Source organism: Eleutherodactylus coqui, chromosome 11, assembly GCF_035609145.1.
Source record: "Eleutherodactylus coqui strain aEleCoq1 chromosome 11, aEleCoq1.hap1, whole genome shotgun sequence".
Taxonomy (NCBI): Eukaryota; Metazoa; Chordata; class Amphibia; order Anura; family Eleutherodactylidae; genus Eleutherodactylus; species Eleutherodactylus coqui.
In genome coordinates, this window is record NC_089847.1 from 1948418 (window position 1) to 1971453 (window position 23036).

The following is a 23036-nucleotide window of genomic DNA, read 5'->3' on the forward strand; positions in this document are numbered from 1 at the left end:
GTTTCTGAAGCAGCGCTGCGATCCAGCGCCGGCCGCGATTCAAGAGATTGGACTTTAATTAATAGAGAAAAATTAATTTCCTATTTTTTGCCAATTTGTTTTACTTGGCGAGTAACGATGTAATTACAGAGCTTGCTGGGAGATTAAAGAGCATTTTGTACATACGTGTAATTCTGGCCTCCGAGGTGAATGCATTGACTTCCAAGGGGTTACTGGAAAGGCATAAGCTGTTCTTCTGGAGACGGAGCGATCGGATGAGCCTCAGCGAGGGATTACCGGGAAACGCATCAGTTTGTAGGTAATTAGCATCACGGCCTGCGGACGGGGTTCAGAAGAGCCGTCTCTGGGTGATCAGCAGGGGTGTCCGTCTCCACCCGACTCGCCCGCCCGCAGAACCTCCTGATCAGCAGGGGTGTCCGTCTCCACCCAACTCGCCCGCCCGCAGAACCTCCTGATCAGCAGCTGGAGTGGAAGGAACCCTCAAGGATCCCTGAGGAACACACGTCTGATGTCTCCACAATGATGTGACCTGCAAGCAGGTTTTATAGGTCAGGCAGAGGATCTCATGAGGTTCTGCAGCAGCGGTGACGGTCTCACAGCTGGATTTGTATTGCAGATTCCGCGATCGTCATCTGCATGGAGTTCGGTACTGACAGGCATGTAGGTAAGATTCTTCCTTCACACTCGGGGATAAGAATAGTGCATGCCGATGGGGAAGACAAATCACAGCGCGCTCTATTTTGCTGTGGAATCCGCACAGAAGGGCTTCATTGATGTCAAAGGAGGCGTCTGACCCGCAGCCCACTGCGTATGGGCTGCGGATACACCGGTCATCACTAAGCGCAGGCGCAGAAAATACAACAGACGGACCACCTGCAAGCCGGTCATCTGCAGTACAGTTACCAGGGGACCACAGGGCCACAGGTCGGGCTCCCAGTCAGAATCCCACCCGCTCGCGTGAACCCGGCCCACTCACATGGGAGATGCACTAGTTACACGGGGTCTTGTCTACGGGACGGCATCCTTTGGAAGGCATTCAGTGGGCTACAAGGTTGGCTACCTCCACCTGTAGGGTCAGTCACCATTCTTGGGGACGAAAACAAGAATAAAGCGTGGATCTCAGCCGTGTAAACAACCTTTAATACGGTAAAGAGTAAGGCCAATGGCACACGACCAGGTTTGAATTGCGGAATTCGCGATTATCACCGGGCGGACAATCTGCGGTATTCCGTATCCATCCGTAGAATACAACATGAGCGGACAGCAATTCCCACAAGTGGAAATAAAATTGCAGAATGTTCTATTTTAGTGCGGACTCCGCACGGACGTCTTCCATTGGAGTCCATGGCAGCCAGAAGCCTCCATGTCTGCCATGTACCTTGGCCTATTAGGCTCCGCCTCCCACAGAATCTAATAGGCTGCTGTCATAGGCTTAGTACAATGCACTACATAAGTAATGCAGTGTACTACCCTAGCGATCAAATGACTGCATCTTCAAGACCCCCTCAGAGACTAAAAAACATAGCATTAAAAAGTTCAAAAGTTTAGGTGAAAGAAAAAAAAAATTCAGTTTAAAAATAAGCATTTTTCTCTTTACCAAAACCTGTATTGTACAAAAAAAACAGCTCCTAATCGGTATCACTGCGATCATAATGCTCCAGACACGTACGATAGTTTGTTATCTCACATGGGGAACACAGTAAACAGGATTTTTCAGAGTCACCCCAGCTTTGCTATTTCCCTTCTGCTCGCCCCTCCAAACACAGAATACATGCAACGCAGAAGTCACATACACCTACAAGGGTACCAATGAAAAGACAAGAGCCGGCAGAGCTATGGACATCCTCTGGGTCCTCGCGGTGGCAACTTGGTATGGCGGTAATCGTGGTGATCAGGTAAGAACGATCGTGTGGTATTGGTACTGAATAGTGAACGCTGCACAAAACCCAAAACCAATGACAGAACTGCTGGACATTTTTCCCATCCCCCCACAAACAGTACTGAAGGTTCTACAGCACATTGTCTGTACCCCGCAGTGGGGCAGTACTATATACAGCTCTTCCATCAAGCCCTCATCTGGCCGAATCATTGAGTTGTGGCTCTTGCAATGCGACCATGAAAACAGCTTGGTCCTTACGGTCAGCGAGGGGTTAATGGGTAGCAGTCCTAATCTGTGTTCTGCTCTATAGCATTATCCCCTCATTTTCAGAAATGTTATCTTTTTGATGAAGTCTAGTACTAATTAGATGCCAGTAGGTGAACAATTAGATTACACTAATTACAGGTAGAGGTGTTGTGGCTCTCAGACCGGTGAGCCCCGCAGCGCAGTCTGATAAGGAGAAGCTAGCGAAGCGCCGGTGGGCCGAAACGCAGGATGCTGGGTGAGGAACCGGGCTAATGCAGCCGGGGATGGAGGTGACACCATCAATGCGCGCACGGAGCAATGACGGAGCCCAGCCTCTGTACTGCTTTTTGGCTGCCGCGGAGGGTTAGGGTTGGGGGGTTGTTTTCCTATTAGGCTTACATTTATAGCCCTTCAGGGGGAGCCAAATAGCAGGACAGAAGCTGCAGATAGGACCTTCAAGGACCTTACAGAAGTCATCCTATCAGGAGCTAGGGGTGTGACAGGGGCGTTCCTGCATCCAAGCCCTGTCAAGCCCCTAGCTTCTGGTGGTGACAAGATACAATAATACTGTCTGATAAGTCACATCTATAGATGAGCGAGTATACTCGCTAAAGGCAATTGCTCGAGCGAGCATTGCCTTTAGCTAGTATCTCCCCCGCTCGAGACAGAAGGTTCGGGTACCGGCAGCGGGCACAGAGCTGCAGGGGAGAACGGGGCGGAACGGAGGGCAGATCTCCCTCTCCCTCCTGCTGACAGCTGCTACTCACCGCTCCCCCGCGCCGGCACCCGAACCTTCTGTCTTGAGCGGGGGAGATACTCGCTAAAGGCAATGCTCGCTCGAGCAATTGCCTTTAGCGAGTAGACTCGCTCATCTATAGTCACATCCCATATTCCATTTCATTTTTCTGTTTTGCTTACAGACATGCAGAAGTCAAATAGGGAGAGCAAAACAGAATCCGGCATTACATGTGGTAACGAAGAGCCGCGGCCTATGGAGTGCTGCGGGATTACTTCATGCTCTGTACCCGTTCAGCGCACGCCGCAGCGGCCTATAATTCGGCTAGATCAATTCAGAATTACTCAATTTAGGGATAAGAGAAAATGAAAGCGTCCCTAAACCTCCGGGCCAGAACTGCATACTGAGGCTACAATGTCACAGTCTCCCAAGAGCTCCTCCATAACAGCGCTTTGGGTGGGATTTTTAAATTTAGAACACAAGGTTTTTTACAAGTCCTACAAAAGTCTATGGGGGGGGGGGGCGAAAATCAGATAAATGCCAGACCCAGAGCATGCTGGGTTCAGAAAAACCACCACCAAGGCTACCTGCGCACAGGTGAGCGAGATATCGGCCTGATATCGTGCTTGCCGACGTACGTTTTCACGGTAATGCGAGGCGTTTTTATGGGAAAACCGCCTCCCACCACTTCAATAAAGTAGCGATCCTCAGCCGTGCCGCGGGATCAGCAAGAGCTTACCATTGTTTTTAATGGGAAACCTCGCCGCACCTCCCATTTACTGTCCCATTGAAAACAATTAGTGATGCGTTCCAAGGAACACAGACAGGATACGCAGCGCAATGTACACGGCTCCATTCAAAAGAAAGGGGTTCATATTCATGTGAGATGTGTATGTCTTGCAACGCACAAATCTTATACGGGTTTTCCAGCGTGCTGAAAGACAACTATCAGCCTTATCAGGGATTCACAGCGCGATTCAGCTGATACTATTGTTTCAGCTGTTTCCCACTCCTTGAACACAGTCAGGGTATGAAGAACAGAGCGGTCCAGCTGTGTTCTTCATACCCCACTTGGAGCACAGCGCTGTATAACAGCCGGGCGCGCCGAGCAGAGAACAGCTGGATGTAGAAGACAAGCAGCCCCGCTTGTTTCCTGCATCCTCCGCTCGGAGCGCAGGGTGATCGCTCAACGTTTGGGTGATCAGGTTGCCCTGTAAATGCACACAACGACATCTTTTGAGCAATAATTGTTGTGTCTAAACGGGCCTTTACTCTAGATTTAGACCCCAGCTGGTGGCTCATCGCCCCATGGGTTGCTGAATCCTAGGACTCCGTAGGGGTTACTATACGCTATATCTGAGCTACAGGATTATCTAGGAAGGGAGGTTCTACTTACCCCAGTGCTGCCATTTGGGCTGCTTCTCTTGCCCCACGTCAAATCCTGTCTGTTACAGCGGGGTCAAAGTATCATTTATATGTCGTTCTGTTTCTGGATTCTGTGTTAATCGGTATGTCTGTCCTGTAGGCCCGTATCTGAACAGGTATATTAATAAATGTAGTTTGTTATTGGTCTATTCTGTGACGGGCTACATATACTTAGTGGGCTGTCTCTGCCTCAGTGAACTTTTACCTGGCGTGGTAAGTGCGCCGATTTGGAGCTGCAGGATTGTTTCCATTGGTGCATATACGGAGCGGACGGCATAATGAAGAGGCGGCCGCAGAACTACCTAATAATGCGCGGATTGTCTATCCGGCCCCAACAGGTGAGAGGATGTTACTACATCAATGGATAATTCTCCAAGCCAAACACAAAGCCGACCCAGCAGCACTCCTCGGGCCGCCCGTGCAGGGAGGTACATGAAGATGCGCGCCGAGGGAGCGGATCCACAAACACGTCAACATGCTGCTGGTTACATCCTATTGGTGCCGCCTTCATATCATTCTCCGTTGGTCCTACAGCTCAGCTTTTGGTTTCTTTTTTTTCTATGTAGCAAGCCAATACCCACAAGACTTTGCTGGTCAATTCTGCGCCCACTGGCCCGGCAGGTGGGCAAAATATGGCCACGAGTGTCGCTAGTGAATGTAAGCAGAACGGGCCGGGGATCGCTCTGACCCACCCGCCTCCATTCACAGTAAGCAGGCAGTCGTTCGTAAATAAACAACCGCCTGTACAGATGGGCCTTAAGGCTGGACGAGCTAACTATCACCCGTCGTTTAGTCGGGGCACACAATCACACTGAATGCCAGAACCTGACCGATCGGCCCGTGCAGTAGGGCATAAGGCTGGAATCACAGCTGCCGTCACTGATGGAGCCGGAGGGCCACCGGCTGCATCCAGGAGTAGACTGAAGGGAAGCGGAGTGTAACAGGACTTCTACGTTTTCCTGCTTGGATCCAATCCTCGGGGCATGAGATGACATAAGAAACCTACCACTCCTGTCCACGGGCTGTGTCTGCTATTCACTTGAATGGGGCTTAGGTGCAATTCCAAACATGGCCACGGACAAAGGTGGCATTGGTTCTGAGACGCTAAACAAGCAGACCTTTTGCTTTGTTCAAACACACAAACATTGCCTTTACATTGTTACAGAGCTTACTAACAAGAATGCATCTCATGAGTTCATCTGATGATCAATCAGCCACGACTCATGGACAGACGAGCTCATCTCCATACAACCTCCCATTGGGAAACACCATCCACAAGCAGGTTCATCCCAGAGAGCACTTAGGAAAGCTCTGGAAGACTTATGACAGGCACCCCAAGAGAGCTCCGAAATGAGAAATGAGATTGGGAAGAGCCATCTGGCCCGTTCAGAGCGTTACACAGATATCAGAGCTCCTACTTCAAACCAGTTGCGTTGATGGCCGACGGATCTGAACTCCATGAAGGGTGTTGATTAGAACAGCTGGACGGCGAGAGGGAAGAATCCTGACACAAAGAACATAACTTGTATCTTAGATGCAATCCAGATATCTTGTACCGTGCCCAAAAATGTAATGGGGTCAAACAAGACTACATGTGATGTCCACATGAAAAACAGACCTTCTTCCTCTTGGTATATTAAAAATGTTGTTGTTTAGGAAAATCAGCGCGTCTAAAGCTCCTTTAAGACAGGCAATGATTCACCCGGTATTATTGTATCTTGACGCCACCAGGAATTCCTGGTGGAGCCAAGATTGACAGGGGGTGACGCCCCCCTGTACCTGATTGGCTGCACTGGGTGTTAGGCAGCAGGTCCTGCCAGGGCACTAAAGATAAATAGAGAAGCCACAGAGAGGCCTGCGGCGACACAGGCAGGCACCCCCAGAAGCTAGTGCAGTCCCCGGCTGCAGGCCAGAAGGCGGAAGCGGCCTCACTGTAGAAGCGCTGTGCGTCGTCAACTGCACGGAGGGCAAACTGAACAGACAATGCTTTCCTGGCCGCGGCCGTCACGGACCACTGATCCAGGCGGCGTAACTCAGCTGACAGCCACGACGGAGAGGTGAGCAGGCGGCCGGGAGCGTAGCACGCATGGGTGAAATGGGGGCCAGGACGGAGCACACACGCTGCAGCGTCTGCATAGATGTGCCTGAACACTGCAGCCTTAGGCTGAGGGTTACTATACTTCTTAGCCTTACATTATGACATGTAGATGCTGCCATCTTACAGCGGTATGTAATTTAAGCCTAAGAACTGTAGTAACCCTCAGGCTGGGGCGCTGGGAAAAATCTATGCACACTGTGCTGCTAGGACCTTCCTGCCTTGGCCCAATCGGGAGATGGCAGTGTGAGAGGTGCGTTCCTTGTCAAACCCCTAGCTTCCGGTGGCATCAAGATACAATATTACCGATTCACCCAACCATTGTCCCATGCAAGGGGCCTTTTAAACAGGCCGATATCAGTGTTATACCAGCACCGATCCTTGGGGTCTACGCTCCTTTAACTGGCCTTTTACACAGGGAGATGCAGACTACACAGAGGATGAATGATCTTTCATACAACCATTCGTCGCTCGTTCACTTTAACCCATTACAGACCACAATACGCCTTTTTAATGAAATCACTAATAGACTTTAAACTTGCAAATACGTATTTTTAAGGCGGTGGCTTAGCTATTACTGACAGCCAGGCTCCTGCTCTAACAGCCAGTAGCAGAGAAACCTCACATCCTGGCAGTTTTTCCCATGACAGCTGGAAGCCTGCCATGTAACTCAGCCTACTAGGCCCCGCCTCCTGCGAAGTCTAATAGGCTGCTGTCATAGGCTGAGTAGAATGCACACATCTTCAAGTCCCCTTCATAGACTAAAAAAATGTGGGGAAAAAAAAAAATCAATAAAAGCTTAATTCAAAGGAAAAAAAATAAAGTTTTCAAAAAATATGGCTCTTAGAAAGCGGCAGTTCAATTGTGTCTCTTTAAAAATGTGTTTTTATTGTGCAAAAGTAGTAACTATATTTTTTAAAGAAAAGCTATACAAAGTTGGGATTGCGATAATCGTGCTGATCCACATCTGAATATTAGCAGGTTATTTTTACTGAATGGTGAATGCGTTAAAAACCCCAAACTAATGGCTAGATTCATTCAGGGAGACCTCGTAAACTGACAGAACGCGGACAACAAAGACTTGTAGATGTGAAGACATCACACACCTTGTCTGTCATCGCTCAGGGGGTCTCAAAGGCCATTGGAATATCCAATAGCACTAGAAGCAGCCGTAGGGAGCGGCATGTGAAGGGTTACCATGGACGAGCGGCTGCACACAACATCCCAGCAGTGAATGCACAGCGACGGACTGTAAGTGAGTGAAAGCAAATGTTGTGGACGGATGAATCACAGTACAGCATCTTCCGATCAGATGGCGGCACTTGGGTGTGGCGGTTGTCTGGAGGGCGGTTTGTACATGACTGCATCGTCCCAACAGTGAGGTTTGGAGCAGTTTCTGTAATGGTGGTGGGGGGTTCTGCGGGAAAGAACGAGGGCCATTGGTTATAGTGAAGACCACCCCCCACACCAATGGGCACAGAGACTTCCCGGACAATGTGGCATCACCTCTCGTATGGTAATACTCTGGTACAGCTCCGTGTCTCCACCAACATGACCGAGCGCCCCTCTACAGAAGCTGAACAGCCCCCCAGATATCCCCTCTACAGAAGCTGAACAGCCCCCCAGATATCCCCTGTACAGAAGCTGAACAGCCCCCCAGATATGCCCTCTACAGAAGCTGAACAGCCCCTAGATATCCCCTCTACAGAAGCTGAACAGCCCCCAGATATCCCCTCTACAGAAGCTGAACAGCCCCCAGATATGCCCTCTACAGAAGCTGAACAGCCCCCCAGATATCCCCTCTACAGAAGCTGAACAGCCCCCAGATATCCCCTCTACAGAAGCTGAACAGCCCCCAGATATCCCCTCTACAGAAGCTGAACAGCCCCCCAGATATCCCCTCTACAGAAGCTGAACAGCCCCCCAGATATCCCCTCTACAGAAGCTGAACAGCCCCCCAGATATCCCCTCTACAGAAGCTGAACAGCCCCTAGATATCCCCTCTACAGAAGCTGAACAGCCCCTAGATATCCCCTCTACAGAAGCTGAACAGCCCCTAGATATCCCCTCTACAGAAGCTGAACAGCCCCCAGATATCCCCTCTACAGAAGCTGAACAGCCCCCAGATATCCCCTCTACAGAAGCTGAACAGCCCCCAGATATCCCCTCTACAGAAGCTGAACAGCCCCCAGATATCCCCTCTACAGAAGCTGAACAGCCCCCAGATATCCCCTCTACAGAAGCTGAACAGCCCCCAGATATCCCCTCTACAGAAGCTGAACAGCCCCCAGATATCCCCTCTACAGAAGCTGAACAGCCCCCAGATATCCCCTCTACAGAAGCTGAACAGCCCCCAGATATCCCCTCTACAGAAGCTGAACAGCCCCCAGATATCCCCTCTACAGAAGCTGAACAGCCCCCAGATATCCCCTCTACAGAAGCTGAACAGCCCCCAGATATCCCCTCTACAGAAGCTGAACAGCCCCCAGATATCCCCTCTACAGAAGCTGAACAGCCCCCAGATATCCCCTCTACAGAAGCTGAACAGCCCCCCAGATATCCCCTCTACAGAAGCTGAACAGCCCCCCAGATATCCCCTCTACAGAAGCTGAACAGCCCCTAGATATCCCCTCTACAGAAGCTGAACAGCCCCCAGATATCCCCTCTACAGAAGCTGAACAGCCCCCAGATATCCCCTCTACAGAAGCTGAACAGCCCCCAGATATCCCCTCTACAGAAGCTGAACAGCCCCCAGATATCCCCTCTACAGAAGCTGAACAGCCCCCAGATATCCCCTCTACAGAAGCTGAACAGCCCCCAGATATCCCCTCTACAGAAGCTGAACAGCCCCCAGATATCCCCTCTACAGAAGCTGAACAGCCCCCCAGATATCCCCTCTACAGAAGCTGAACAGCCCCCCAGATATCCACTCTACAGAAGCTGAACAGCCCCCAGATATCCCCTCTACAGAAGCTGAACAGCCCCCCAGATATCCACTCTACAGAAGCTGAACAGCCCCCAGATATCCCCTCTACAGAAGCTGAACAGCCCCCCGATATTCCCCCTACAGAAACTGAACAGCCCCCCCGATATCCCCCCTACAGAAACTGAACAGCCCCCCCGATATCCCCCCTACAGAAACTGAACAGCCCCCCCGATATCCCCCATACAGAAACTGAACAGCCCCCCCGATATCCCCCATACAGAAACTGAACAGCCCCCCCGATATCCCCCATACAGAAACTGAACAGCCCCCCCGATATCCCCCATACAGAAACTGAACAGCCCCCCCGATATCCCCCATACAGAAACTGAACAGCCCCCCCGATATCCCCCATACAGAAACTGAACAGCCCCCCCGATATCCCCCATACAGAAACTGAACAGCCCCCCCGATATCCCCCATACAGAAACTGAACAGCCCCCCCGATATCCCCCATACAGAAACTGAACAGCCCCCCCGATATCCCCCATACAGAAACTTTGTGTTGCGATGGCGAGACTAATACATACAGCGCTGACAGAGGTCTGTTCACCGGTATTTATACCACAATCTGACGCTTGGCGGGACGAACAGAGGGGTCTTTACAAACTTCCAAACAGTAACAATGAATTCCAGATTGAAATGTGTCTCATAAACAAAGATCTGTGACTAGTGGGACAGAGACCTGGTGCGGAGCAACGAACCACTGCCCCAGCTTTATATGAGGGAGGCGGACGATATACCCCGGAACCAAAGAAACGCATTTAACTGCTCGGTCCGGTGGGGCCTACGGATGACTACAACAAACCTGAGTGTGACAACTCTTATATCCAGGCATGTTATAAAGCCAAGTCACAAAAGACCTGAATACCCCCTTTATTAGAGCTCAGCCAGCCCATTGATCACAGCCCCCGGCCCCTTCAATACAGCCCCTGACCCTCTCATGATTGCCTCTTCCCTGTACGGTAATTCTCCCCGTGACCCCGGAGTGCGGCATAAAATCACGTGACAAGTTTTCCGCGGATCCGTTTCAGTGTGAATCCACATTAGATGGAAGATCCAGCGATCGGAGCGACTTCCAGCGAGGCCGATCATCGGCGCTAGACTAGCCGGGGTCTCACCACCAACCGCGGGGGGGTTCTCGTGTAACGGTGTGGGGAGTATACTGAGAATGGCGCGATCGAGGAAAACATCCAGCGGAAGGGGATCCTGCGGACGGAAACAACTCATCACTGAAAGGGGTCGGAGGAGGATGTCAGGAATCGTTCTGACCAACAGGCTGCACAGTCAGCTGAATACAACGCTGGAGCTCCAACTAACGTGTCCGAACGCACAACTCGCCGTTCCTCCGCACGGATGGTATAACAGCGGGCGACCAGTTCCAGCGCCATTGTGTCTAAGAGGAACAGAAAGACTCCAGCGGGCAAAAGAGCGCAAAACTTGTATCACTGAGCAGCGGAGGAACATCTCCTGGTCAGATGGAGCCAGATTTATGTGCTGATGGGAGGGCAGAATTTGGCGCAAGCAGCATGAATCGCTGACCCCTTCCTGTCAGCCGGTCAGAACATGTCAGCACCGCCATCTAATCTGCGGTAACTACAAGCTTCCTGTCCGCAGGGGCCGGTATTCATAAGTGGCATCTAAGCCACCACGTTATAGATGGGTGGCTGTAATAAAGTGGCCATTCAGTGTATCTGGTAGCTTGGCTGATTCACACCTGTTGTTACATTATTGAGGAGCTCCTCTGGTTTGTAGCCGGCGGGGAGATATCATGGTGTGATGCATCTGTAGCCGCTTCACAAGAACGCTCGCCGCATTCTTCAGTAATTGTTTTCACTCTGAATATTAAGCTACCAGAGCCGGACGGCCAAGTGCAACACGGCGCGGTCAACGTCCGGCCAACCAAAACACAACTTCCCTGGGATCTCAGCACTTTAATTTGAGATTGGATGCAGATCAGCACAGACTACATTATAAGAACTGAGGGGAAATAGGGGGCTTTGGGGCTTTTAACGGGGGGCTGTATTGTTTTAGGAAGCATTTGGAGCAGATTAGCTCCAGATAATATTTAAGATATAAAGGATTAGGTTTTCAGACTTCCTCCGCGATGAACATCCTTTAGTTATTTTGAGATTATATCAGGGAGAGATGACTTCCAAGAAAATATTCCATCTGAAATCCCAGCGTCTGAGAAGAGCCGAGGTCTGATCAGCCCCAGATCTGGCCCTAAGCTCTCGCAGCAAGAAGTCGGATATGTAGCACCTCCAGGTCTACAAGCTGACGGGCGCTGCAGGTGTTCTGTATCTGTGAGGTTTGGCCTCCCATGTCTCCAGACGATTCTGGCAGGTTTCAGGTTACTCTGACCAATGCGGGAGGAAGCATTAGATTCCAGCCCAGGAATGTGCCGCTCAGTGACACTTCAGTCTTGGCACCAGATACATCAATGTGACAGGTCGAGCTCTGCAGAGGTTTGCGTTGGCTCAAAACTATTACTAAAACCTATCAGAATTACAAATGACAAAGTAGCTGCCGTGAGCACAAGGAGAAAGCTTGCGTTACACTTTTTCTTCCGTCATCTGTTCCTCTGAGTCTACAGCTCCTATGCGGACCAATGTGTTTCCATGGTAACAGACTACAAACTAGTCTAATCTGACCCTGTAGTCCTATAGCCTTTCATCTGTCAGCTACTTTTTATTAACTTATAGTCAGTAGGTTAGGGCCCGTCCACACTGTCTTGTGCTGCATCCGTTTAACACATGGACTTCCAAGGCGTGTCCCAGCCTGACCAAACCCAGTACATCATACACACGTATAACCTTCCGCAGTCACGCTGGGAGATGCTTTGGAAGTCTGCGTGTTAAATAAATGCAACTAATACAATGTGGACAGGCTCTTAATAAGAAGTAGAAGACAGATGGATAACAATATGACGGCAAGTTCACACTACATACAGAGCTTATAGTCTGCACCGTGCTGCACCGCCATATTTCTCCTCCCTCATCTGTCTACACTCCCCATGTTCTCCATGCTACTAATGACCTTTGTCTAAATTCACCAATAATCCAAAACCCCTGCTCCCATCTCCAAGACTTCTCCTGAGCTACACCACTGGTCTGGAATTCACTGTCTCAGACAATCAAGATAATTCCAAACAGTTTTAAGACAATACCTGCTGGCGGCCCCCTCACCCTTGTCCCTCCACACCTTTCACATCAGTACTTACATCAATAGCGGCAGGTGAGAGCCTTGTACAGCTTTATGTTTAATACCCTATTTATATAAAGGATGAACCAGACCCCTATAGAGAACAAGCATCGCTATCTGTGTTGTGCCCCCCTATTTCCTCAGATTGTAAGCTTTTGCCCCGCCCCCCCATTAACCCCTCATAAATTGTAAGATCTTGTACCCCCCTACTTCAGATTGTAAGCACTTGCGTCCCTCATTTCATAGATTGTAAACTCTTTTATTCTGTTTTTCCTCATAGATCGTTAGCTATTGTGTCATAAAATGGTAGAGTTGGAAGGGACTTACAGGGTCGGCAGGTCCACCCCCTGCTCATTGCAGGATCACTAAATCATCCCAGATAGATGTCTGTCCGGCCTCTGAAAACTTCCATTGAAGAACTCCCCACCTCCCGAGGCAACCTGTCCCACTCATTGATCCCCCTTGCAGTCTAATATCTAATCTGTGTCTCCTCCCTTTCAGTTTCATCCATTGCTTCTAGTCTTCTACCTTATGTGATCTAGACTCTATGCTTTTCTTAATACATCCCAGAATTGTGTTTGCCTTTTTGGCTGCTGCATCACATTGTTGACTCATGTTCAGTCTATGATCTATTAGTATACCCAAGTCTTTTTCACATGTGCTGCTGCTTAGCCCAATTCCTCCCATTCTGTATGCGCTTTCTTCATTTTTCTTGCTCAGATGTAGGACTTTGCATTTCTCCTTGATCACGCTTGTCCAGATATTTTGAATCCTTTTTCTCTTCCCCAGTGTTAGCTATCCCTCCTAGCTTTGTGTCGTCGGCACATTTGATCAGTTTCCCACAATTCCCTCCTCCAGATCATGTATAACAATGTTGACCCACACTGGGCCTAGGACAGAGCCTTGTGGTCCCACTTGATACATTCTTCCACTTGGATGTGCAGCCATTTATGACCCCTCTTTGAGTACGATCACTCAGCCAGTTGTGAATCCACCTAACAGTCGCCTTGTCAATCCCAGATTTGGTCATTTTTTCATTAAGTCTGGTATGAGATACTTTGTCAAATGCTTTACTAAAGCCAAGATATACTATATCCACCGCATCTCTCTGATCAACCCAGTCGGTGATTCTGTCATAGAAGGAGATTAGATTAGTCTGACATGACTTGTTTGTTACAAACCCATGCTGCCTCTGGTTAATTATTCCAATCTCTTCCAAGTACTTGCATGTATGTTGTTAATCTGTTCACAGATCTTTCCCAGTATAAAAGTTAGGCTCACAAGCTTGTAGTTTCCTGGATCCACCTTCTTCCCTTTTCTGAAGATAGGGACAATATTTGCACTTCTGCGGTTCTCCAGGAATTTTCACAGATTCCGGTGAATGGTTCAGCAATTACCTCTGCGCATACCATGAGACTTGGATTCATTGTTAGCTAAGTGCTCCCTCACCTACTCTCTGCTTATAGTGTACATTCTTGTTTCCCCCAATAGCACAGGAAAGATCAGATGTTACATTCACTGTCTGAGAGAAAACAGATACAAAATAGGATGTAAAAGTTCTTCCTTCTCAACATTATTTTTAACCAATTCACCATTTCATCTTGTAAACATCCAATAGCATTTTTGACTTCTCTTTTGCCTTTGACGCCCAAATCCTTTTTTATTGCTTTTGGCCTCTCTTACAAGCCTCAATTCATTATCAGCTTTAGCTTTTCTGACCCTTGCCCTACAGTTTCTGCAGACCCCATTATATTCTTCTTTAGATATTCCCCCTCTTTCCATTTGATAAACATATTTTTCTTCCTCTTTAACATGTGTACAAGTTCTGTGTTCATCCATCCGGGTCACTTTAAATGCTTCCCATTCTTCCTTCTTTTAGGGATTGGTAACGATTGTGCTCTGAGAATCTCATTTCACAATTTTTCCGAACCTTCTGTCCTTAAGAACATCCAGCCATTGGATTCTTCCGATCCTCTTTCTGTCTCAGTCTTCTCAGGTCTTCCTCCCCTTGTTATCCAACATCCAAGGATATCATGATCACGGCCTCCTAAGGTCCGGCCACCCTTACTACTTCAACCATTCCCTCCCTGTTGGTATACTCTCGTATTTCCTTATAGACTGTAAGCTCTTGTGTCCATTATCTCCTCAGAGATTGTAAAATCCTGCCCTCCCATTTCCTCATAGATCGTAAGCTTTTGTGACCTCCTAGATTATAAGCTGATGCCCCCCTATTTCCTCAGATTATAAACTCTTGCGAGTAGGAGCTTACTCCTGAAGTTAAAATTGCTTATTAGCTTAATTTTCCATGCAATGTCTGAGTTTTGTATGTACGCGCTGTGTAATATGTTGGCACTATATAAATATATTAGTCTGTAACCATGGAAATCCATAGGTCGATGTAAAACCTGCAAACAAAAAGTGGATAGAATTCTAAAAGGGTTGTTCGAGTTCCGAAAGGACAGCAGAAAGGGTCCTGCCCGATGTAAGATAACAGAACAGCTGATACTCCCCTCTCCGCTCGTCCCCCATCGGCAGCTCCGGTCTCCACTGTGTTGTTGTTTACAGGCTCAGTCAGCTGGTGACATCCTGGAAACCTGCAGCCAATGACAGCGCTCAGTGATAATCGCCGAGTGCTGTGATTGGCTGCAGCAGCTGGTCTGTAAAGGACTCAAGCTGACTGCAGCCTGCAAAGAGGATGTTAGCAAAGAGATCTGGAGCCGTGGGCGAGAGGCAAGTACCAGCTGCTTTATACCATGGGGGACCCCTTAGGCTGCCCATTCATAACTCGGACAATCCCTTTAATAAAGACTCTTGGCAAAATTACATTATTTTTTTATTTTTGTTGTACTGAGACAAAAAAATGGGCAAGAGGCAGACCTTCACTTCAGTGTGCTGCCAACAGAGGGCGCTACAGTCACATCAAACCCAGCTGAGATGGTTTGGGGAGAGTTGGAGCACAAAGTCAAAGAAAAGCAACAAGTGTTCAGCACTTCTGGAAACTCCTCAAGACTGTCGGAAAACCCTTCATGAAGCGGAGAGAATGCCGAGCGAGAGGCGACTGTGAGGAATGTAACATCCAACAGTCGGGTCAATACTTGGTTCACTGCTTAAGCAACACTCGGGACCGGGAGAAACAGACAGCTGCCCCGGCTCATCGCCAGGGACTAGTACGCGTCACTGGTGTACGGACCCTTTTACACGCAACGACCTGTTGATCAGATACCCGCAGGTTGTCCAAGCCACATATTAGCCTCTTACTCTCAAGGTCAGTACTATCGAGCAATTCCAGCAACCTGATTGGTTGGTTGTCTGATTCAACCTGATTGGTTGTTAGGGCCGAGCTTGAGAGTAATCTAGATATATGCGTCCCAGCCATAACCCTCTGCAGTTACACAGGATGAGCATCGCTCAGTGGATGGAGGCGAAGCGGTCTGGGGATCGTCCCGACCCATCTACACACTACGCCTGCTGCCATTAGTCGGTGGTGCCCATGTGTAGTGATGTATACCGTATTACTATGATGCTTAGCCTGACGCAGACCCCGAGAGGTTCGCAGGCTCGCCGTAACATCATGTATGTTTGTAGCCATTACGTGGTTTCTCTTGCTGGGAACAATCATATTCTGCAATGCATAAGTCACGTGAGATTCACACGTGTGTGCACGGAGCCCAAGGCCAGCTTCACACGGGGCTCAAAAATCACGTGAGATTTGTGCGTTTCAAGACGCAAAAACACAAACCTAATTCTTTTGGCCGGGTCACACGTGAGCGATGTTTTCCCGCATGGCACCGCGATCAGATCAGGAAACAATTCCGGGCGTGTTCCATCTTTGTGCGTTCTCTGGCATCGCAGCGTGCATTGTTTTCATTGGGCCTGGCAGTAGCATCGCCGGCCGCATTGAAAGCAATGGGAAAAGCTCTGCGATCCTCCGCTGCGCTGTGACGGCTGCGGATTGCTTCTTCTGCGTAGTGATGCAAGGCTATCTCGCATCACTTGGAATTTCACGATGCAGAGCGCGATACGAGGGCAGGATTCACGGCCCCATACCGCGCTTAGCCTTAGTCAGAGAAGCGCTTCAGCCATTGTTTGCCCAGGCCTGGAGAGTCACTTTAATTCAATGGGTGTTCCTTCATAGGTTTCAGGTCTACAATGTGGGAAAACACATGGGATGAAGATTGGTGGGGGTCTGATGCCTGCAGTACCACTCCAGACCCCCGCACTGGGGACAGAGCTGTGAGCTGCCAGCAGACATCCGTTGCAGGTGCTACGGCCCCAATGAAGTACTGATTGGCAGGGGCCCCGCGCAGTATACCCTCATTCATCAGGCATTGATGACCCATCCTGATGATAGGCTATCAATTGTTCAAGGCTGGAAACCTTCTTTAAAGGTTTATTCACATGCTGGGATCATTTCACAGTTTTTGCAACAATTGTTGTGGAATCAAACAGGACCTAATTTTGCAAAAATACAGCTAAAACGAGTGAGCAGGCGGTCTGAGGGATGTGAGCGCCGCGGTCAGATCTACAGGCAGACGCCCAAGCGGTCATGCAGCTCCTCAGGTCCATCATGGGGGAAGCTGTTCACTCTACATCTGTCTGCAGCCTCCTTTAGGGCTCATGCCCACGAGCGAGGCGAAGAATGCCCACGGATATTCCCCCGCAGGAGTACTGCAATTAAAAAACAAAGTGCCAGCGAGTGATCGCGTTTTTCTGTGGTCTCCATTCCTTAATATCAATGGAGCCCTCCTGCGGCGTAAATCCGCGGTAAAATAGCACATGCCACGAATTTTTTCCCCGCTCACGGAAATCCGCGGTGGGAATCTGCATGTGTCTGTTGGCAGGCAGAAAGCCATTAGCTTCAATAGAACCCTGCCACTGCGGCATTCACTCGGAGAAGTGGTGCAAATCCGTCCGTGGGCATTCACCCTTAGGCTGCATGTCAACGGGCGATGTTCCGCCGGCGAATCACGCTGTGGGAAGCTTTCCATAGTGTTGCTAAAACCCCCCGGCTAACATCCACGGCGGCGAGACGGACGGCGCTGACCCCTCGACTCACAACCACCGCAGCGGGACAGAACGCGCTGTGCGCCCCCCCCGGCTCAGATCCGGCGCGGCGGGACCGACGGCGCTGACCCCCCGGCTCACATCCGGCGCAGCGGACGACGCTGACACACACAAACCCCCGACTCACATCCGGCGGGGCGGACGGCGCTGACACACTCTCCCCCCCCCCCCCCCCGGGGTCACATCCGGCGGGGCGGACGGCGCTGACCCCCCCGGCTCACATTCACCGCGGCGGGGCGGACGGCGCTGACCCCCCCGGCTCACATTCACCGCGGCGGGGCGGACGGCGCTGACCCCCCCGGCTCACATTCACCGCGGCGGGGCGGACGTCGCTGACCCCCCCGGCTCACATTCACCGCGGCGGGCGGACGGCGCTGACCCCCCCCCCCCCCCCGGCTCACATCCACCGCGGTGGGCGGCGCTGACCCCCCCCCCCCCGACTCACATCCACCGCGGCGGGGCGGACGGCGCTGACCCCCCGGCTCACATTCACCGCGGCGGGGCGGACGGCGCTGACCCCCCGGCTCACATTCACCGCGGCGGGGCGGACGGCGCTGACCCCCCGGCTCACATTCACCGCGGCGGGGCGGACGGCGCTGACCCCCCGGCTCACATCCACCGCGGCGGACGGCGCTGACCCCCCGGCTCACATTCACCATGGCGGACGGCGCTGACCCCCCGGCTAACATTCACCGCGGCGGGGCGGCCGGCGCTGACCCCCCGGCTCACATCCACCGCGGCGGACGGCGCTGACCCCCCGGCTCACATCCACCATGGCGGACGGCGCTGACCCCCGCGGCTCACATTCACCATGGCGGACGGCGCTGACCCCCCGGCTCACATTCACCATGGCGGACGGCGCTGACCCCGCGGCTCACATTCACCATGGCGGACGGCGCTGACCCCGCGGCTCACATTCACCATGGCGGACGGCACTGACCCCCCGGCTCACATTCACCATGGCGGACGGCGCTGACCCCCCGGCTCACATTCACCATGGCGGACGGCGCTGACCCCCCGGCTCACATTCACCATGGCGGACGGCGCTGACCCCCCGGCTCACATTCACCATGGCGGACGGCGCTGACCCCCCGGCTCACATTCACCATGGCGGACGGCGCTGACCCCCCGGCTCACATTCACCATGGCGGACGGCGCTGACCCCCCCGCTCACTTTCACCATGGCGGACGGCGCTGACCCCACGGCTCACATTCACCATGGCGGACTGCGCTGACCCCCGGCTCACATTCACCATGGCGGACGGCGCTGACCCCCGGCTCACATTCACCATGGCGGACGGCGCTGACCCCCGGCTCACATTCACCATGGCGGACGGCGCTGACCCCGCGGCTCACATTCACCATGGCGGACGGCGCTGACCCCACGGCTCACATTCACCATGGCGGACGGCGCTGACCCCGCGGCTCACATTCACCATGGCGGACGGCGCTGACCCCGCGGCTCACATTCACCATGGCGGACGGCGCTGACCCCGCGGCTCACATTCACCATGGCGGACGGCGCTGACCCCCCGGCTCACATTCACCATGGCGGACGGCGCTGACCCCGCGGCTCACATTCACCATGGCGGACGGCGCTGACCCCCGGCTCACATTCACCATGGCGGACGGCGCTGACCCCCCGGCTCACATTCACCATGGCGGACGACGCTGACCCCCCGGCTCACATTCACCATGGCGGACGACGCTGACCCCCCGGCTCACATTCACCATGGCGGACGGCGCTGACCCCGCGGCTCACATTCACCATGGCGGACGGCGCTGACCCCGCGGCTCACATTCACCATGGCGGACGGCGCTGACCCCCCGGCTCACATTCACCATGGCGGACGGCGCTGACCCCCCGGCTCACATTCACCATGGCGGACGACGCTGACCCCCCGGCTCACATTCACCATGGCGGACGGCGCTGACCCCCCGGCTCACATTCACCATGGCGGACGGCGCTGACCCCCCGGCTCACATTCACCATGGCGGACGACGCTGACCCCCCGGCTCACATTCACCATGGCGGACGGCGCTGACCCCCCGGCTCACATTCACCATGGCGGACGGCGCTGACCCCCCGGCTCACATTCACCATGGCGGACGGCGCTGACCCCCCGGCTCACAGCCACCATGGCGGACGGCGCTGACCCCCCGGCTCACATTCACCATGGCGGACGGCGCTGACCCCCCGGCTCACATTCACCATGGCGGACGGCGCTGACCCCCCGGCTCACATTCACCATGGTGGACGGCGCTGACCCCCCGGCTCACATTCACCATGGTGGACGGCGCTGACCCCCGGCTCACAGCCACCATGGCGGACGGCGCTGACCCCCCGGCTCACATTCACCATGGCGGACGGCGCTGACCCCACGGCTCACATTCACCATGGCGGACGGCGCTGACCCCGCGGCTCACATTCACCATGGCGGACGGCGCTGACCCCGCGGCTCACGCAGACGTTTATTTACATCCAGCCTTTATTATCGGGACGGTGAAGGCGATTAAACATGAACTGCAGGCGGGAAAAGAAAAATGGCGCCGTTCCCCCTAGCAACCGTCCAGCGCAGCCCCCTCCCCCACTGGATGATCCCCGGGCGGTGCAGGCCGCAGCCTCCGGGCTCTACTCCAGGTGCGGCCAGCCGCCTCTGCCCGCTCCCCGCCTCCTCCCGCCGTCCTCCCCGCTCTCTCCCGGCAGCGGGGGTCTCCGGGGAGGGCGGCGGGAGCCCCCAAAGGCCCCGTGAGCCCGCAGCCCCGCCGCTGGTCGCCAGTTACCGTTTGGGGGCGAGTTCTCGTGGTGTTTTGTGGGCGATAATGGCGTCCTTCCTCGCGAGAGAATCCAGCGCCTCCTCTCCTCCTCACCGCCGCTCGGCCGCACTGCGCCTGCGCAGCCCCAGCCACAACGCGCAGGCGCGGCCCGGCGCTGGGCGACGATCTCCCTCTGCTGGTCAGAGTGTAGAGGTACAGCCGCAGGACCCTGGAAGGGAGATCACGTGTCACATGCTAGTAGTAATAATAGCAATATAATATACTACAGCTAATCATATTTATCTAATGCAGTGGGAAGAAGGACTCCAAGGGGATGAATGAGGGCATATGGTCAACCTCCCAACAAGATGTATTTAGGGATGACTAAAAGTTGTGGGCGCTGGGAATTAGGCCGCCTGCACACGGATCAGTCGGACTCTATGACCCCCGCATACCTGTCTGCAGTTTTCTTTATCTGTGTTGCGGATCTGCCGGTTGTCATGTTATGCTGCACCATCGCTAGAATGACGCGGATCCTGCGGCCTTTCTGCAGTCATGATTGGGGCGGGCCGCGGGTCTGACAGCTTCCATTGACTTCTATAGAAGACGCCCGCACACAATCCGCCTCCAGATAGAGCATGCTGCGATTTTTTCCCCGCGAGCAGAAAACCACAGATGCTTTCCATAGCGTGCCATGGCGGTATCTGCTGCGGAATACGGAGGCGGACGCCAACTCCAGGTTCTGCAATGCACATCCGGACATTTACAGGCCTCTTTAACCTGATAGTCTGCGCTCATCTTGGAGGTGGGAGGTCTGGGTAAGGCCTCATGCCCACGGGCAGATGTTTGCTGTGGAATCGGTCCTGGATCCGCCGGCGGGCTCCGCACCGGTAACCCCCATAGCATTCTATGGAGAAAGGATTCTTCCTGCACCAGCTGCGGTTTCTGCTCGCGGATGAAAAATCGCAGCACACTCCATTTTCCTGCGGTTCGTGCACAGAGGGCTTCCACTGCAGTAATAGAAGCCATCCGACCCTCGGCCTCTCTACAATTCACATAGCGGACCGCCCGGGGGTGACGTGGATGGAGAGGGGTGATGTGGATGGAGTATACTGATGGATGGAGAGGGATGATGTGGATGGAGTATACTGATAGAAGGAGAGGGGTGATGTGGATGGAGTATACTGATGGATGGAGAGGGGTGATGTGGATGGAGTATACTGATGGATGGAGAGGGGTGATGTGGATGGAGTATACTGATGGATAGAGAGAGGGATGATGTGGATGGAGTATACTGATGGATGGAGAGGGATGATGTGGATGCAGTATACTGATGGATGGAGAGGGGTGATGTGGATGGAGTATACTGATGGATAGAGAGAGGGATGATGTGGATGGAGTATACTGATGGAAGGAGAGGGATGATGTGGATGGAGTATACTGATAGAAGGAGAGGGGTGATGTGGATGGAGTATACTGATACAAGGAGAGGGGTGATGTGGATGGAGTATACTGATGGAAGGAGAGGGGTGATGTGGATGGAGTATACTGATGGAAGGAGAGGGGTGATGTGGATGGAGTATACTGATGGATGGAGAGCGGTGATGTGGATGGAGAGGGGTGATGTGGATGGAGTATACTGATGGATGGAGAGCGGTGATGTGGATGGAGTATACTGATGGAAGGAGAGGGGTGATGTGGATGGTGTATACTGATGGATGGAGAGGGATGATGTGGATGCAGTATACTGATGGAAGGAGAGGGGTGATGTGGATGGAGTATACTGATGGAAGGAGAGGGATGATGTGGATGCAGTATACTGATGGAAGGAGAGGGGTGATGTGGATGGAGTATACTGATGGAAGGAGAGGGATGATGTGGATGGTGTATACTGATGGATGGAGAGGGGTGATGTGGATGAAGTATACTGATGGATGGAGAGGGGTGATGTGGATGAAGTATACTGATGGATGGAGAGGGGTGATGTGGATGAAGTATACTGATGGATGGAGAGGGGTGATGTGGATGAAGTATACTGATGGATGGAGAGGGGTGATGTGGATGAAGTATACTGATGGATGGAGAGGGGTGATGTGGATGGAGTATACTGATGGATGGAGAGAGGGGTGATGTGGATGGAGTATACTGATGGATGGAGAGGGGTGATGTGGATGGAGTATACTGATGGAAGGAGAGGGGTGATGTGGATGGAGTATACTGATGGATGGAGAGGGGTGATGTGGAAGGAGTATACTGATGGATGGAGAGGGGTGATGTGGATGGAGTATACTGATGGATGGAGAGGGGTGATGTGGATGGAGTATACTGATGGAAGGAGAGGGGTGATGTGGATGGAGTATACTGATGGAAGCAGAGGGTTGATGTGGATGGAGTATACTGATGGATGAAGAGAGGGGTGATGTGGATGGAGTATACTGATGGGAGGAGAGGGGTGATGTGGATGGAGTATACTGATGGATGGAGAGGGGTGATGTGGATGGAGTATACTGATGGAAGGAGAGGGGTGATGTGGATGGAGTATACTGATGGATGGAGAGGGGTGATGTGGATGGAGTATACTGATGGATGGAGAGGGGTGATGTGGATGGAGTATACTGATGGTAGGAGAGGGGTGATGTGGATGGAG

The 23036-nt window shown here is 52.4% G+C and overlaps 2 protein-coding genes across 2 annotated transcripts in view; one reads left to right on the forward strand and one right to left on the reverse strand.

The window, feature by feature from the left end:
- BANP (BTG3 associated nuclear protein) overlaps positions 1–20521 on the reverse strand; it is a 364607-nt gene extending 344086 nt beyond the window's left edge. The window contains exon 1 of the mRNA XM_066583886.1: positions 20417–20521. The gene's annotated coding sequence lies outside the window, so the exon portion shown is untranslated. The remainder of the gene's footprint in view (positions 1–20416) is intronic.
- On the forward strand, positions 1873–9325 carry LOC136582650 (uncharacterized). The gene is made up of 4 exons (XM_066583822.1): positions 1873–1895; positions 4387–4402; positions 8324–8920; positions 9020–9325. Exons 1-4 carry the CDS (start codon positions 1873–1875, stop codon positions 9323–9325), a joined length of 942 nt encoding a protein of 313 aa, XP_066439919.1.
- Positions 20522–23036: the final 2515 nt, after the last annotated feature.